We start from the raw sequence: 14,825 nt of genomic DNA, 5'->3' as shown, positions 1-14,825 counted from the left end.
CCCCGCAGCGCAGCGCACCCCGAGCGAACCGGTGAAAGTGTGTGGTGGAAGCTTAGAGCAGCCAAGGGCTGCAGCAGTGATGCGGGTATTACCTGCTGACGTATTTCGAGTAATCGATTTTGGGGTTTTTTTTCATATTAGAATAGAAATACTGATCTTAAGGGTTGTTTTTCCTTTTACTGTGGGATACCAGCATCCTTTCACCTCGGTTGTAATCTCTGGTTGTTACAGTAAGATACCTACAGCCAACAGCCTTTGGTACATCAAATGGTGCATGCCAAATTGGCTTCCAAAATTAGGGAAGATTTGCAAGATATGACCGTTTGCAAGATAAGACCATCTTTCTAATGCAGCATTTAGCTATTTGATGTGGCTTCCTGTGAAGACAGAAATATTTCCCAGTTCACCTGTTCATTATCCTGTTGGAGAAGGCAATTAAAGAACATTTGAGGGGGAAAAAATGTAGCAGAAATAGCAAAAACGTAGCCTGTTTACTTCATAAAAAAAGTAACATCTGTCTGAAGGTGATGGGTTTTATTATGACATGGTGCTTTCGGATGCCTGGAGAGAGGACAGGAGGCAACGGGCACAAGTTCAAACACAGAAAATTCAACTTAAACATAGTGTAATAAGAATAGTTATATGATAATAGCAACAACAGCTGTAAAAGTTGTTTATACTGTGAAGGTGGTCGAACAAGTTAACCCCCTCTGGTTGACCTTGCGTTGATCAGGGACTTGGACTAGACAATCTGTAGAGCTCCCTTCCAACCTCGACCCTTACGTAATTCCATTCAAAGTACTCTTTGTAGGGGGCTCTAGTCCCAGGTTTTTTTAGCTGCTATTTAATGTTACCCTTTTTTAAAAAAAATTGGATTGCTGGTGAAAACACATTAGGTTTTTGTTTTCCTTTTATATTCAGGTTGAGCCTTTGACTGTTAAGACTTGTCTAGTGATAGTTTTTTCTTCCATCTCTTACTGCTGTGACTGAGGATTACTTCTAACTGTCAGACTCTTTCTGCAAGAAAGGGACTAATATTGTTACTCTGAAGCAGGGTTCAGGTATTGTGAAAAAAGTTAATTTCTAGTACTCCTTTCTTGTGTATATATACAGGAAAAACCCAAAATTGAGTGAGTTAAAATTCTGGTTTTGCAGATTCTGTTATAGTGGGTGGAAAACCTACATTCAAGGGCCTTAGGTAAATTAAATTTCTAACCCTCATTAGCAGGTGTTCCTACATGTTAAAAATTTAAACTTGGATCCATTTCAAGTCTTGTGTTTACATTAATTGCATGTAAATGTTCTTTTTATATTATTTTGCATTGTTAGTTTTTTTGCATGTTCAATTCTGTGTTGTTTTCATTGTGATCCTTAAAGTCATTGTCAACTAATTTTATTTTAAATTGTTTAGAAACATATAGCTCATGGCCTGGTCCCTGCTGCTACCATAGCTCCTAAACCTGCCGTTCCCCGCACCCCTCCCCCTCGTAGTCCAAACCCTTCTCCAGAAAGGCCCAGGTACGTTTTGAGTTCGGGGGTTTTTTTGCTTCATCAGCTACAATAGCATACTAGAAAAGCATGATTAGAGGAATTGCATGTTCATGCTGCAGTATTTACATAAAGCTTTTGATAAATAGAATATATTTTAACTGGGGCATTCCCCTTCTTTGAACTTTAAAGATACACCTATTTTTCTCCTGCTTCTAAGCATGCTACATAATGAGGACAGCGACAATTAGCAATATGTATCATATTATAAATCTGAGCCAATTAAATTTAAGTGGACTAAAAGTTAGAGCCATTTTTGATTTGGCTGCTACAGTAAAATATAGGACTGTAGGAGTACTAGCAGCATGAGGCAGGAAATTTTAACTCATTTGAAAAGCGTAAATTAAGTATTATTTATATATGCCATTTTATTGCATGTTAAAAAAAAGCAGTAAATTAAAAAACTAGCTTGTAAACCCCTCTTGGATTGAATTTGAATTAGCTATACAGGCAAGTTCAATAGAAGATCCACATATATTTTTTCTTTCATTTGTAGTTTCTCACAGTTTTGTTTTCTCTATGCTTAGTTCAATTCTGGTTGTTTTCTGTGGTCTTTCTAGTGTCTGAAACATTTCTGCTTAATCCTAGTTCATTTCTTCTTCCTTTTTGACCTCCAGTTGTTGTCATTAGTGTTATAGTCCTCACTGTTTCTCTCCTTTAATCTTTGTTCCTGCTTGTTTTTTCCTCTTCATCTTACTCTTCTCTGTACTCTGCAGCATCCCACAAATAGGCATTTCTACCTACCTAGGCTTGCCCTAGTTTGCGGTGTGCCAGCATTTATTAACAACTCCAGCATTATCAGGGAAAGGCTCAGAGTAGGGAATAATGGAAACTAGGAGATAAAATAGCAGAACACAGAATGTTTTTTCAACAGGGCCAGGTAGTATTGTTATGGCTAAAGTAAACGCTAAGTACTGTAATTCATCGATGTCAGTTTTGGGAATGTAACTCAGTATATTCCATGATTTTCATGCATGTGATTTGGGAAAACTGATAGGTATTGTACTTTCCTCTTAGATAGCTGTGTTACAATAGCTTGCCCAGTTTTGTGCTTTACTTTGGGAGTTAATAGTTTATAAGCAGTCCCTTAGCACCTTCAGTGGTGTTTATGTTTGTTAACTGTGAACATTTTGCTTTGCTTAAATAGTGAAGACATGTTGCAATGGCAAAAACATAAAATGTGGAGGACAGAGAAGACATCAGTGTTGTTTCATTGCTTTATTCTGTTTTCTTCCAGATCTGCTCTAGCAGCAGCTGTCCTGGCAACAGCACTAACAGGGCGCACTGTTGCTATTCCTCAGCCTCGGCAGCGAGGTGATTCCACCTGTGTGGAACAAGAATGTTTTGAACCATATGCAACAGCCACAGAGCTCAGAATGGGGTAGTGTATGCTTCCTGGTTTCATATCTTAGAAATAGAATCTGTCAATGACACAATTTTACTAGAGTTACAGCAAACTGCTGCTGTAACAGCCACTTTTTTCTCACAGCATCATAAATTGGGTGTGATGTGCGTACAATCCTTATTTCATTTCTCAAAGAGTGATGTCATGCATACAGTCTTCAGAGGCAGAGATTTGGACTGTACGGCAGTCACAAGTAAAAGCATTATTTCTGTGAAATAATGACCATTTATATGAACAGTTAATCACTGAGGAGTCATCTGAATTACATGCCAGATATTTCCTTTATGCTAAATAATTATTTCTGTCTCTCCTTGCAGTAGAATTAGCAGCCTTCTATCTCTAATTTGGCAGAGGATCTGTAGCTCCTGATTTGCAGCTAACAGAAGCTTAGGTGTCCGTTTGTGTCAGCTGTGTGGATTTGTTGTGTATGTCATAAGACTGATAGTTCTACCATTTTTTTGAAAGAGTAAGCAACACTGAAACAGGCTTTAAACTGCTTTCTACTTTCAGGCCCAACTGGAAACTTGATGGTGGTGACAGATCTCCTCTACAGTCCCTGGAAATATCAGGCAATTATGGTGAGGAGGAGGACATGGACACCTACGTTTCAGATGCTGATAAAGAGGCAGAGTCCAGCTGTCAGAGTAGTGAGAAAAGGGGTGAAAGCTTTGGCACCAATGCTATTTATGCTGTTCCCTGCAAAAATGGAAAGGTAGGATTTTCAAATGTGTTAATTAATATTATGATTTTATATATTAATGCAAATATTAAATATTTCTGAGGCTTTTCATTCTCTTACTCTTCAGACATTTATTCAGGTTTTATTTTCATGCTTCTTTTTGTGGTTTGTTTACTCCTACATGAGTTGGATTTGTTGATCCTCAGAGATACTGTATCTCTTGATTATTAGCAGCCTTTTCTTATTAGGAAACACTGGTATTGTGTATAATTATTGTGCATAATTTACTCTTTTAAGATGTCCAGTATTTTATGTTGAGTGTGATACTTATGTAGTGAATTATTTGTTAAAAGCACTAGAAACTTCTAAACGGTGAAAGCTTAGTTAATGATTCAGTATTGTGCTAATGAGCAGAGGCCTATATAGAGACAGGGAGATTCAGAATAAAACAATATAATTATCTTGGTGTCTTAAAGACCAGCGAATTTTTCTGTGTGACAGTTTTGGATTGTCTTAACCAGCAGTGAGCAGCTTAATAATCCCCTAAGGCACATTTAGTCCAAAATGGTACAAAAATTTAACAACCAGGAAGAAGTGAGTAGTAAAGAGGCACTAAAATACTATGTATATGAAAGAAATCAGAAAAGACACCTAGGTGAGGAGGTAGTAGTCAGTAAGAGGAGGGAAGGAAAAAAAATATGAGGGAGTTAGCAGAATACATGGGACACTGGTATGCAATCAGCAGGGGAAAACCAGCAAAAACAATGCTAAAAATTATTCATTAATCCCTCAGTGCTGTGATATAGTAAATAAATGGTTGATCTTTTATTAAGTTGAGATATGACACAGTGAACAAGCAAAAGCAGGATAATTTCACAGACTCTTGTAAATGAATAAGGCAACAGAATATTTGCCTTGTGAACTAAAAGACTACTTGCCATTGATCTTTCAGGTTTAGATTTTATTTACATAGAGCCCTAAACAAAACCCCAGTATTTCTTATAATTTATTATCTTAAAATGTTGGAGTACAAATCTCAATGTGACTGGGACATTAGAACACTAAAGGTTTCATACAGATATCAAGATATGTGGGCTATTTTAACAGCATTATCATGATTTAGATGGGCTTGTCTTATTTTCACACAGGCAGAGCTTCCACCATCAGCCATAACTGACGCTGACAAGAAAGAGGCACCTCCTCATGAAACTGAGTTTCAGGTGCAGGTGGATGAGTCAAACGTTCAAATAGAAGGTAAACAAACTTAGTAAGTCAAAATACCATACCTTTTAATACCATGAGGAAAACCAATTTTTTAATAAAATAAATCTAATACTAAATTATAACAGTATATTCTTTTTTTTTTAAAAAAAAAAGAACAATGAAAAAAATGCTGCTAAATACTGAGGCATTTCTAGTAGCTATAGAAAATTAAAAATCTCCATAAAGAGGGAAGACCAGTCTAGATTCACTGTGGAACTGAAACTCAAAATCCACAGCCAGTGTAAAAATAGAGGGCAAAGAAAAAGGCAGAACTGAGTCTGTCTTGAAAAATCTTTGTATTTCTAAGTTTTGTTTGTGTCAGATCCCAGTGTTGTTTCAATATTATTGAAACTCCTCTGAGTGGAGTTACTTGAAAAGCTTTGTAGAGAACAATATCTAGAAAGAATGGATTGCTTTATAAAATTATTTGGGAAGTGGATGCATTAAACTGAAGGAATAGGATATGTAAACTGTTTCAAATCCCTCTTCTACATAGTAAGTTCTGCAGATACTAGAAGCTGTCAGATTTGCACTTGCCTTGTTCAGAGAAGCAGTAAGATTCAAGCACAGTAAAATCAATAAAAATATTTAATTTGTCATTCAGTCCAATTCTAAAGTAGTAGTGGAAGACAACAGTACGGGTTCATTCCATGGTTGATTTTGTACAGTGTGAGCTAAAGGTTGGTCTCACATCAGTATCCTAATGCACCATGAAAGGGGTAATGAAAAGTTTGTGATCTGATCTGCGGTTTGAGGAGGACTTTCTTACAGTTGTTTGCAGCATATAATTCTTGTGCTTACATGCCCATATGAACCCTTACAGCTTATGGACTTACCAATACTTTTGGTTTTAATTGACTGAAAGATCTGTTTTTCTCTAGCAGAAGACCAAAATCTTGGCTTGAATTTAAAGGTAAGACCTATATGAAGGTTCACTTGTGATGCATTTAACAAAAAAAGATGTTATAAAGAGCTGATAGTTTACAGTCATCTAAAAACCCCTAATTTATTGCCACTAGGGATTTTTTTCATTTGGAGTACAAGAACGGCTAATCATTCCTTTTGAAAAAATACTTATATATAGGTAAACAGGCCATACAAAAGTTGAGGATGATGATTTTACTTTTCAAAAATATATATATTCTGTTGTTCCTCATGCAAATGAAATACCAAGAGTTGGAGACATCATGTTATAGCAAGAGATAGCTCTTACTGGTAACTTTCAAATTCTGAGCCTGGCTTCAGCAGATTTTTATCTGGTTTTCCAGGTGGGCCCATCTGACTGCATTCATTAGCTTGAAAAAGAACACTCACAATTTAATTTCTCAGATCAACTTGCTGAAGTATTATTTACAAAATTGGTCAGTTCTTCCATTGTTAACATCACTAACATCACTTTTTTGCTATCATGTTCTTGACCATGTATATTATTTTTCGAAATTCTGAGTTTTGATTCATGTAGTCATCAATGTCTCATTACGTTAAATTACATGGTATCATATCCTTACAGAACTTAGGGGGCCAGTTAGCTCAGTCGGTTGAGCGTGGTGCTGATAACATCAAGGTCATGGGTTCAGTCCCTGTTCCGTCCCCATGTGTTGCCTGATCTAGTTGAGAGGCGTCCCTGCCCATGACAGGGAGGTTGGATTAAATGATCTCTAAGGTCCCTTCCAGCCTGGGCCATTCTATGAACTTCATGGCTGTTTTATAAAAACTTGGAGATCCAAGTTTGTATACTGATAACGTTTACCTCAAGTAAATACGTTAGTATAAATTCAGCTTGTAGTTCTTTCTCAATAGGTGGAAAAAAGTAGTGTGGGGTTTTTTTCCCCGCCCCCCTTCAAAGAACAAAGTTCTTCAACTTCTTCAATTACATTTTAATTTATTTGCTGATTCTTTTGCTGTCTCTTTTATTTCTCTACTAGGAAGGAAAATCATTAGCTGAAAATCTGATACGAGAAAAGCCTCCACCATCCCCAGGTACTTCTGAATTTTCTGTGACTTTACTGCACATCTTCACTTTAATAATATGCATATTTATGTAAAATACATTCTCCTGCTTCTATTCTCTAAGCCTAATTTGTGGGGGAAAAAAGTATTTCTCCTGTACAGGAGATAAAAAAGTGCTTACTGTTCTGTGATACTGAAGCCTGTTCAGTGGGAAGGAGGGTAAAGCTTCCATCACGTAGGTGATTAAAACAAGGAGGGTTCAAGAGGACTGACTAGTACATGCAGGACACCCACACTTTGCTTACTGCAGCGGTTATTTCTGTTTTTTACCTCTCTGGTCACTGAGGCAATGGAGGGAGAGGTGTGCCGACACCTTCTTCTCCTTTTAAGGAAGGAATATTTTCAGTGTGTCGGAGAAAAAGATGGGAACTTGCAGTCGCTCCACTATATAGTGCTCTTTCCAAATCCACTTTTTTCATTCTCTCTGGCCTTATCTTCTGGGAGCCATGAGATTATTTATGTCCTATAAAGTATCACTCATACATAATGCTTATGTTAGAAAAAAAGGTATTACAATTTGCTTAAACTCTTATTCAAGTCTGAATACCATTTAAATACATGGTACTGTGGCATTACAGATGTGTCTATTCGGGCAAGGCAAGCCCGGGAAAATACGACTAGAGAAAAGTTCAGAGACCTAAAACAAGAAAACTGGACTCTGAGCAAGGCATACCAGGCTATGGTCCAACAATTTGAGGGAACAAAACAGCAAATGGAAGAACAGCAATTAAAGCTGAAGAGACTAGAACAAGAAAACAGAAAACTTAAAGAGGCTGCAGAGAAGGCACATAGAGAAGGTGGGAGAAACATACAAACTATTCCATATTTATCCTGTTTGATTTTTTTTAATTTCTTACAACCTAGTCCTGCAGCAGTAAGTTTCCACTTACTGATTTGAGGAAGTGTCCATTCAGAAGTAGTTTCTGAACAGTATTTTCTACATTTTTACATTTGTCAAGGAATACTTACATGATTGTGAAAAAAATTTATTGTGATCCTTGAAATCTAGCGTTTTTCTGTTAGTAATGTCTCATGCAATTTTCCATTACAGTATTTCAAGAGAAGTTCTCTTACAATTCTAGCTTATTGAGGTGGTTTTTTTCCTGACAATTAACAAGTTATTGTGAACATTTTGTGAATTTTGATTAAACTTTCTTGTTGAATATTTGTTTTAATAGAGGAGGCTACAGAATTACTTTTTCTCAGACAACAAGCACAAGAACTGGTAGATGAAAATGATGCTTTGAAAATGACGGTCCATCGTTTAAATGTAGAATTAAGTCGCTATCAAACTAAATTCAGGCCATTGTCCCAAGAGGAGGTGAGAATCTTGGTTCTAAAGGCAGTTTATACTGAAATGTCCCATTGTCCTTGCATCTTTGAGTTTTTAAGACTACAAAACAGCGTAGGCCTTTTCTGAACTTTAAAATACGCATTTATTGTTAAGTCTAACTGTTAGGAGTTAGGCTTTCTCATATACTAGTAACATACTGATCTTGCAGTTTTGTTGACTTCGTTGAGTGTGCATTACAAATGCAACACAAGTAATTAGAAACATAAGCTTGTGTGGGGTAATAGTTGTGACTGCAGTGGTCAGTGGCTGGTGCTTCAAAAAGCAGGAAATAATTTCAGTATGTTTTTTTTAAATCTACTTTAGCATCTAAAGCTGAAAAGTTTACCCATGAAAGGACCTCCACCACCATGGCTGGTAAGTAAAATAACATTTTCACCTATTGGTTAATTCCTAATTAGTAGAATTTCTTTACTGGAATAAAAATATTCAGAATATTATTTAGTTACTGTGCTGCACTATCACACAATAGTAGAATATAACAAACATTGATGTTTGTTGCAGAAAAGGATGTAGGGCAGAATTTTGCAAGGAACGTGTGCAGCTGAAGTTGAATGTACAGTAAGCTACAGACTGCGTACAGTCACCCGCCTTCAACTGCCAAATGCAAATTAAGTGCAAGTACTGTTATTCTGAGAATCATAAATAACATCTTCAGTTTGTTCTGTCTAGCATATAGTTTGTTCCAAGGTTTGATTGTTCATCTTCTCCTGTGATTATGTTTAAGATGATGCTAAAAGAAAAAAGCGTATTTTGGTGATCTGGATGGTAGGACTGGTCATGGGACCCACTGGCAGCCTAGAGACTTTAGTAAGCTGTGAAACTGAACGCATTTGTAATACATGGAACAATTTCCCCTTGAAATGTTATTCAAAGCTATACAGAAATAGAGAAGTCCTCTTTCTGATCTGTGATTCTAGCCATAATATTTAAGAATCACCTATGTGTGTACTTAGTTTTAAAGATGCAGGTTTGAGACTGTAGATATTCCCTTCCCACTTACTAATGAATCTGGCCTAAATTTGTTTCTCATTAACTGTATTCACTGTAGTGTTTTGATTTGGTTTTGTATTCATTTGCCTCCACATTCTGATAATTAATAGCTGCTTTTTAGTGAAGTGTGCAAGTACAGCATCCAACCTTGTCCTTTCCAAGGCTTGCTCCTCAGGCGGTGCCGTAAAGTGTTTATGCAGCGTCATTTTGCGTACGGTGGTCTGCATGCTTGTTAAGTCCTGCGCTTTTGTCTGCAGAGCATATACAAACCTCCTTACTAGCTTTTAAAACTAGGAGTATATAGCAGGAGAAGAAGTAAAATAGATTGATAAGATTACATTTTGTAATTGATTTACATGGATTTTTTTTTATTTTATTTTTAAGTTGGATATGAAGTACTTGTCACCTCTTCTGTTGGCATATGAAGATAGAATAAGAGAAATGGAAAATTTAAATCTTGAACATGAGGCAAGTTACCATTTAAAGAAAACATACTTACACACTAAAGCAGAAATAAAACAACAAGGATTTATATTACTGTAAATTAACTGTAATATTATCCTACCATATTGAAATTCATGTCATTCATACTGAAAATGTATAGTAAATTCCAGAATTCATTTTTCTGAATTCATATTTTAAGTATCTACATTTGCTTAATTCAAATGACACTTGGCAAAAATATAATACAATTCAAATATCTAATTATTTTTTTATCAAATATTACTAGATTGAGGAAACAATTTAGAAGTTGAGTATGCACATCTGAATTAAAAACGAGTAGTGAGATAATGTGCTGTTAACAGAAGAATTACAAAGCACCAGGCATGCATATTTATAAAAGTTTTTGTTGATATAAACATTAAAACAAAATACTTACACCTCTGAAGAATTTTATGTTAAGTCCTTTGTCTTCCAGGAGGATATGAAGAACTTTAAAGTACGAATTGAAGAGCTGGTGAAGGAGAATGAAAGCCTGCATGAGCAATTAAACAAAAATAACTTTATTAGCCCTACGGAATGGCAAGTTTTATTACTAGAAATTAATTTAAAAGCTAGTAATTATTTTGCTTGTTGCATGCAAACTTCTAAGATTAGACATCTTAAGGAAAAATTTTGTTCCCCAAAATTTTGTTTTGGTGAAGAGTTAATGAGTCATGATTATGTCTTGTTGAAACAATGCTGATATGCAATGCCTGAAATAATTTTGCAGAAGAGATAAATAGTGAATGTGCAGTTTTATACCTGCAGCCCATCTCGTTATGACCCAGCCCTTGCAGGGTACGTACTTAACTCTTACCTTTCTACTAATAATTGGAATGTGCCAATGACATCAATTTTTCATTAATACAAAATGGTATTGGAATACGGCATTAAAAGCATTTGATGTTCTTGAGAAGTGAAACAATGCAAACATAATTTAATTAAGCAGTATAAAATACATATGAGGCTTAATAACAATTTACCCAAGTTCAGCATTCATCAGTTGGTAACTGAGATGGAGAAGAGACTGGTCATGCTGGTTAATTCCAAGAGGGTTGTGAGCTTTGTAGGGCAACAGCTATAAAGAAAAAAAAAAAGTTAGTCTAGCCCTGTGGTATGTCAGAATAATAGGTCCTTCTAGTACAGGTTGGGCAATAACAACACAATTATATGGAAATCTCTGGAGAGTCCCAGTCACCCAGAATTAAGCACAGAGAAACAAAGCTGAAGGGTTTGTGTTGTAGCCAAGGAAAGGGAGGGCCTCTTTTATTTGGAGTTCAGACAGATCAGCCTTTCTCCTTCAGCAAAACAAAGGCTGAGAAAGAACAACGTTGTTTCCTGTAAGCACATCAGGAACAGGAGTCAGGGAGGATGCAAAGAACATTTAAGCTGCATTTATAGAACTGAGGGCAGTGTTACTAGAACAACCACTGGGTATTCATTCACCATAAACAAAAGTGGAAATGGGAAGGTGATTCCTAACCAGCATCACAGGTTCCTGAAGAGCATCCCCTGTGATTAGTTAACTTAAAATTCTTACTGCACTCATGATAGAGGGATCACATGGCTCAGGGACTACACTAGGAGGACTTCATGGCTTGAGCTGTCTCTTTCAATCTTAAGTCTCTCTGCAGATTTAACCAATAACATCGACTGACTCTCAGGGAGAGTTCAGATTGTTTATTCAGGGACTGGTATTGGTTTACCTGAAAGGCGAATTAATGCTAGTTATAAAGCAGAGAGTTAAGTTCTCTGCTCAGGATAGTTCAAATGCCCATCTTCTTTATAGGCCCGTAAGGCACACTGACAGTATTTTTGCAAAGAGCAAAGCCAAGTAAATCCAAATCTTAGCCAAGAGTTTATCATGTGTTTTCATAATGAATTTGGGTAGTAGTTACATAGCTGTCTCCAAATCGTTTGGTACCACTGTGTACCTTTAATTCTCTCACATGAGAAAAGTCTGAGAGAGCTGGGACTGTTTTGCCTGGAGCAGAGAAGGCTCAGGGGGATCTTACCAGTGTCTGTACAGGCGTGAGGGGGGTTAAAGACCGAGCCAGATCTCAGTGGTGCCCTGTGACAGGCCAAGAGGCGATGGGCACAAGCTGAAACACAGGAGGTTCCCTTGGAACACAAGGAAGCAGTTTTTCACTGTGAGCTCTGCTGTGCAGAGAGGTTGTAGAGTCTCCATCCCTAGAGATAGTCAAAGGCCGTCTTCTGGACATAGTCCTGGGCAGGTGGCCCCTGGTTGAGCAGGGAGGTTGGAGCAGATGACCTCCAGAGGTCCCTTTCAGCCTCAAACATTCAATGATACTATGATTCTAATTCATATATACATATTTTTCCTTCTCTCTGTAGGGAATTTTTACTTCAGTTAATCAAAGATTTTAAATGTTATTTAAAATAATTTACATTTTGAGAGTTGCCAGTTCCTGTCTCTATAAGCTTACCTTGGGTCCTGACATCACTTTCAATCAGGGTTTTTCTTTTTTTTTTTTAAAAAGAGATTCAAATACGGTTTCCGAAGTTTACACTGTTGAAAGTCAGTTCTGTATTTTCTTTGGACAGAAATTAATATTTGAATTACATTTTATTTATAAGCTGATTGCCATTGCAGGCAGCAGCTGCAAACTCAGGCCAAGCTGGTCTTGGAAGAAAACAAATTGTTGATGGAGCAACTTGAAATTCAACAAGTGAAAGCAAAAGATAGTCACAGACAACATATTCAAGAAGGTAAAGTGCTTGAGTTGCTCGTCATTTGAACTACACCAATGGTGGTACTGCCGGCTGGGGTTTTTTATTTGTGTTGGTTGGAGTTTCTTGTTCATTGTTTTCATTTGCATTTTGTTGTGGGTTTTTTTGGAACTTCATACATGCCTACAAAGCATTGCTGAAAGCAGGTAACACTAATGTGAGATCAAGCTCTGGACTGTCAACTGATACTGAAAAGAAATGTCAGTATCACCTATTGACATTCCACAGCGTGCTCCGTTTTGACTTGCTTCCTCTGAGGAACTGGTAAGAACTGTTAAACAGCAATACATTCATTTTCGTAATTTAAGAGCGCTTTAAACTTTATGGATTGGTATTTGCTTATTTAAATCTTTAGTTTAGAATATATAGGGATTTTTTAATATTCTGCTCTATGTACCAGTGTTTATCACCTAATATAGCTGATTATAAGTAGCAGTATTTCATTTTACACTTTTTTAATTTGATAATGCTTAAATTTACATGCATCTTCAAGTAATACTCTGTTACCTGTTGCTGTTTTATCAGAAGTTTGTATTTGCTTGAATTTAGAACACTTGATGTTCCTTCTCTTTCCTGTAAATATTATTTCTTGGCCAAGACTAATTTTTCTACTGATAGTTGGGGTTTTTTGCATTGGTAGGTTCCTCTGGGTATTTCTTGTTAATAGCCTTCTATCTGGATATTAGAAAGAGAACAAGCATGTTATAGTTTAAAAATCCCCAAACTGAAAGTAAGATTTCTTAGTAAAGTTTTAAAAAGCAAAATTGAATCTTAATTCACAGATCAAGATGTTCTGAAAAACAGTTACATGTGATTAAGTTGCTGATGAAAACAGTTCAAGTGAACCTTATATAGCAAAATCCTGGATTTTGTTTATCTGCTAATTCCACAAATACTTTACTTTCCATTTTTGAAGTTTCTGAGTTTCTTTTTTAGAGTTTTATCTCTCTACATACATCTGTTTAGAAAAAAACAACTCATCATACCCAAGGCCAAAGGCCAGGCAATACTCAAAAATGAGGTGTTCCTCTTTCCAGATCTCAAAATAGCTTGGTTCTGGTATGAGTTGTCAGAATATCCCTAGTAAACACTGACACATTTTGTCTACAAAGATCCCAATCAGGGCTGATTCAGTTCTTAGAACCATTTTGGCAATCTATCCAGGGACTGAAATACACGCTACAAGAAAAACTCGGAGATCAGTGAACAGACAGCAGGCAGTCTCTAGCTGTGTGACCCATCTACTAGGCTACAAAAGTCATGTTCCGTTTTAGGTTCTTTTCCTGAACTAGTAATCTGCATCAAAGGATTTTTCAGAGTAGTTTCAATGAGCAAATAACTTATAGCCCTGAAAGGAAATAGTCCTGAAGTTTTGGCATTTTCCCAAAACAAAGTGCTTGAGACAGCAAAAAAACCTCAACTGACAAGAATCCAAACCATTAAAATATAAAACAAATCGACAAATCCACTGTTACATAATGCTGTGAACAAGAGGAATGAACTTATTACTGGTTTAGTTGGACTTTTTCTAGTTGATTGAATTAGTTCTGCTGCAGCCAGTTACCCAGTTTTGTGGGTTTCTTTTCTCCCAAAAGCTTCAAAATTGACCAAACAGATAATAAGCTTAGAAGATAAGAAACAGAGTCAAGAAGAAGAGATAGCGGCCTACCAGAAGCAGTTGAAAGCTTTGCGTTCTACTTGTGAAGAGCTGAAAGCCCAAATGGACAGCAGGAGAGCAGCAGAGGAGCAGCTTGCTTTGGTGAATGATTTAAAAAGGTATGAAGAGTTTACATGGGGTGCGCGGGAAAACAACTCTGCAAAGTGTTCCACCAACAGATCCACAAACGCATCACTCTAGGTGGGAGGCGAGTGGTGATCTAGGAAGGCAACTACCAAAGTACAAAGAAAGGTAAAGAAGTATTTCAGAAATACTGTCTGGCTTTTTGTGGACAATTAACATTACAGAAGGAAATCCCAGACCTAGAGACATTGGTAGAAGTGTTTCTACCATAGAGCACGTACTGTTAAATATGCCTTTTTAAAAAGGAAAAGAGGAGGCATTAAGAATACATTTTTTGTCAAATCTGTTTACTTCTATTAACTTTCTTTATGAAAGATTAAAATTCTTTTGTTCCCATCTTTGGGAAAAATGTCTGAAGGATACTGAAATTCTGAACTGAAAATACTAAGTTTCTCTAGTCTTTACAATATGAAAGTGACACAAAACAGCACAACACAGAAGTGCTGTCATACATCATAGTCTGTAAGGTGATTTTTTTTTCTAAAGACATTCTTGTTTTCAAGCCCTAGGACAGTGCAAGTTACTGTTTCTTAGCAGAGTG

General features: G+C 36.6%; 1 protein-coding gene across 1 annotated transcript in view; it reads left to right on the top strand.

Annotated features, from left to right (window-relative positions):
• Positions 1–1,411: 1,411 nt before the first annotated feature.
• Positions 1,412–14,825, top strand: part of CEP89 (centrosomal protein 89kDa) — a gene marked incomplete at its 5' end in the record, with an annotated part of 24,483 nt that continues 11,069 nt past the window's right edge. The window contains 13 exons of the mRNA XM_009871162.1: positions 1,412–1,518; positions 2,786–2,929; positions 3,464–3,665; positions 4,781–4,886; positions 5,780–5,808; positions 6,821–6,875; positions 7,484–7,702; positions 8,084–8,226; positions 8,563–8,613; positions 9,634–9,717; positions 10,169–10,276; positions 12,351–12,462; positions 14,079–14,259. Of these exons, the coding sequence (XP_009869464.1) occupies positions 1,412–1,518; positions 2,786–2,929; positions 3,464–3,665; positions 4,781–4,886; positions 5,780–5,808; positions 6,821–6,875; positions 7,484–7,702; positions 8,084–8,226; positions 8,563–8,613; positions 9,634–9,717; positions 10,169–10,276; positions 12,351–12,462; positions 14,079–14,259 (1,541 nt within the window). The remainder of the gene's footprint in view (positions 1,519–2,785; positions 2,930–3,463; positions 3,666–4,780; positions 4,887–5,779; positions 5,809–6,820; positions 6,876–7,483; positions 7,703–8,083; positions 8,227–8,562; positions 8,614–9,633; positions 9,718–10,168; positions 10,277–12,350; positions 12,463–14,078; positions 14,260–14,825) is intronic.

Source organism: Apaloderma vittatum, unplaced genomic scaffold, assembly GCF_000703405.1.
Source record: "Apaloderma vittatum isolate BGI_N311 unplaced genomic scaffold, ASM70340v1 scaffold45496, whole genome shotgun sequence".
Classification (NCBI taxonomy): domain Eukaryota; kingdom Metazoa; phylum Chordata; class Aves; order Trogoniformes; family Trogonidae; genus Apaloderma; species Apaloderma vittatum.
The sequence above is the reverse complement of the archived record's forward strand: the minus strand, read 5'-3'. Positions and strand labels throughout refer to the sequence as shown.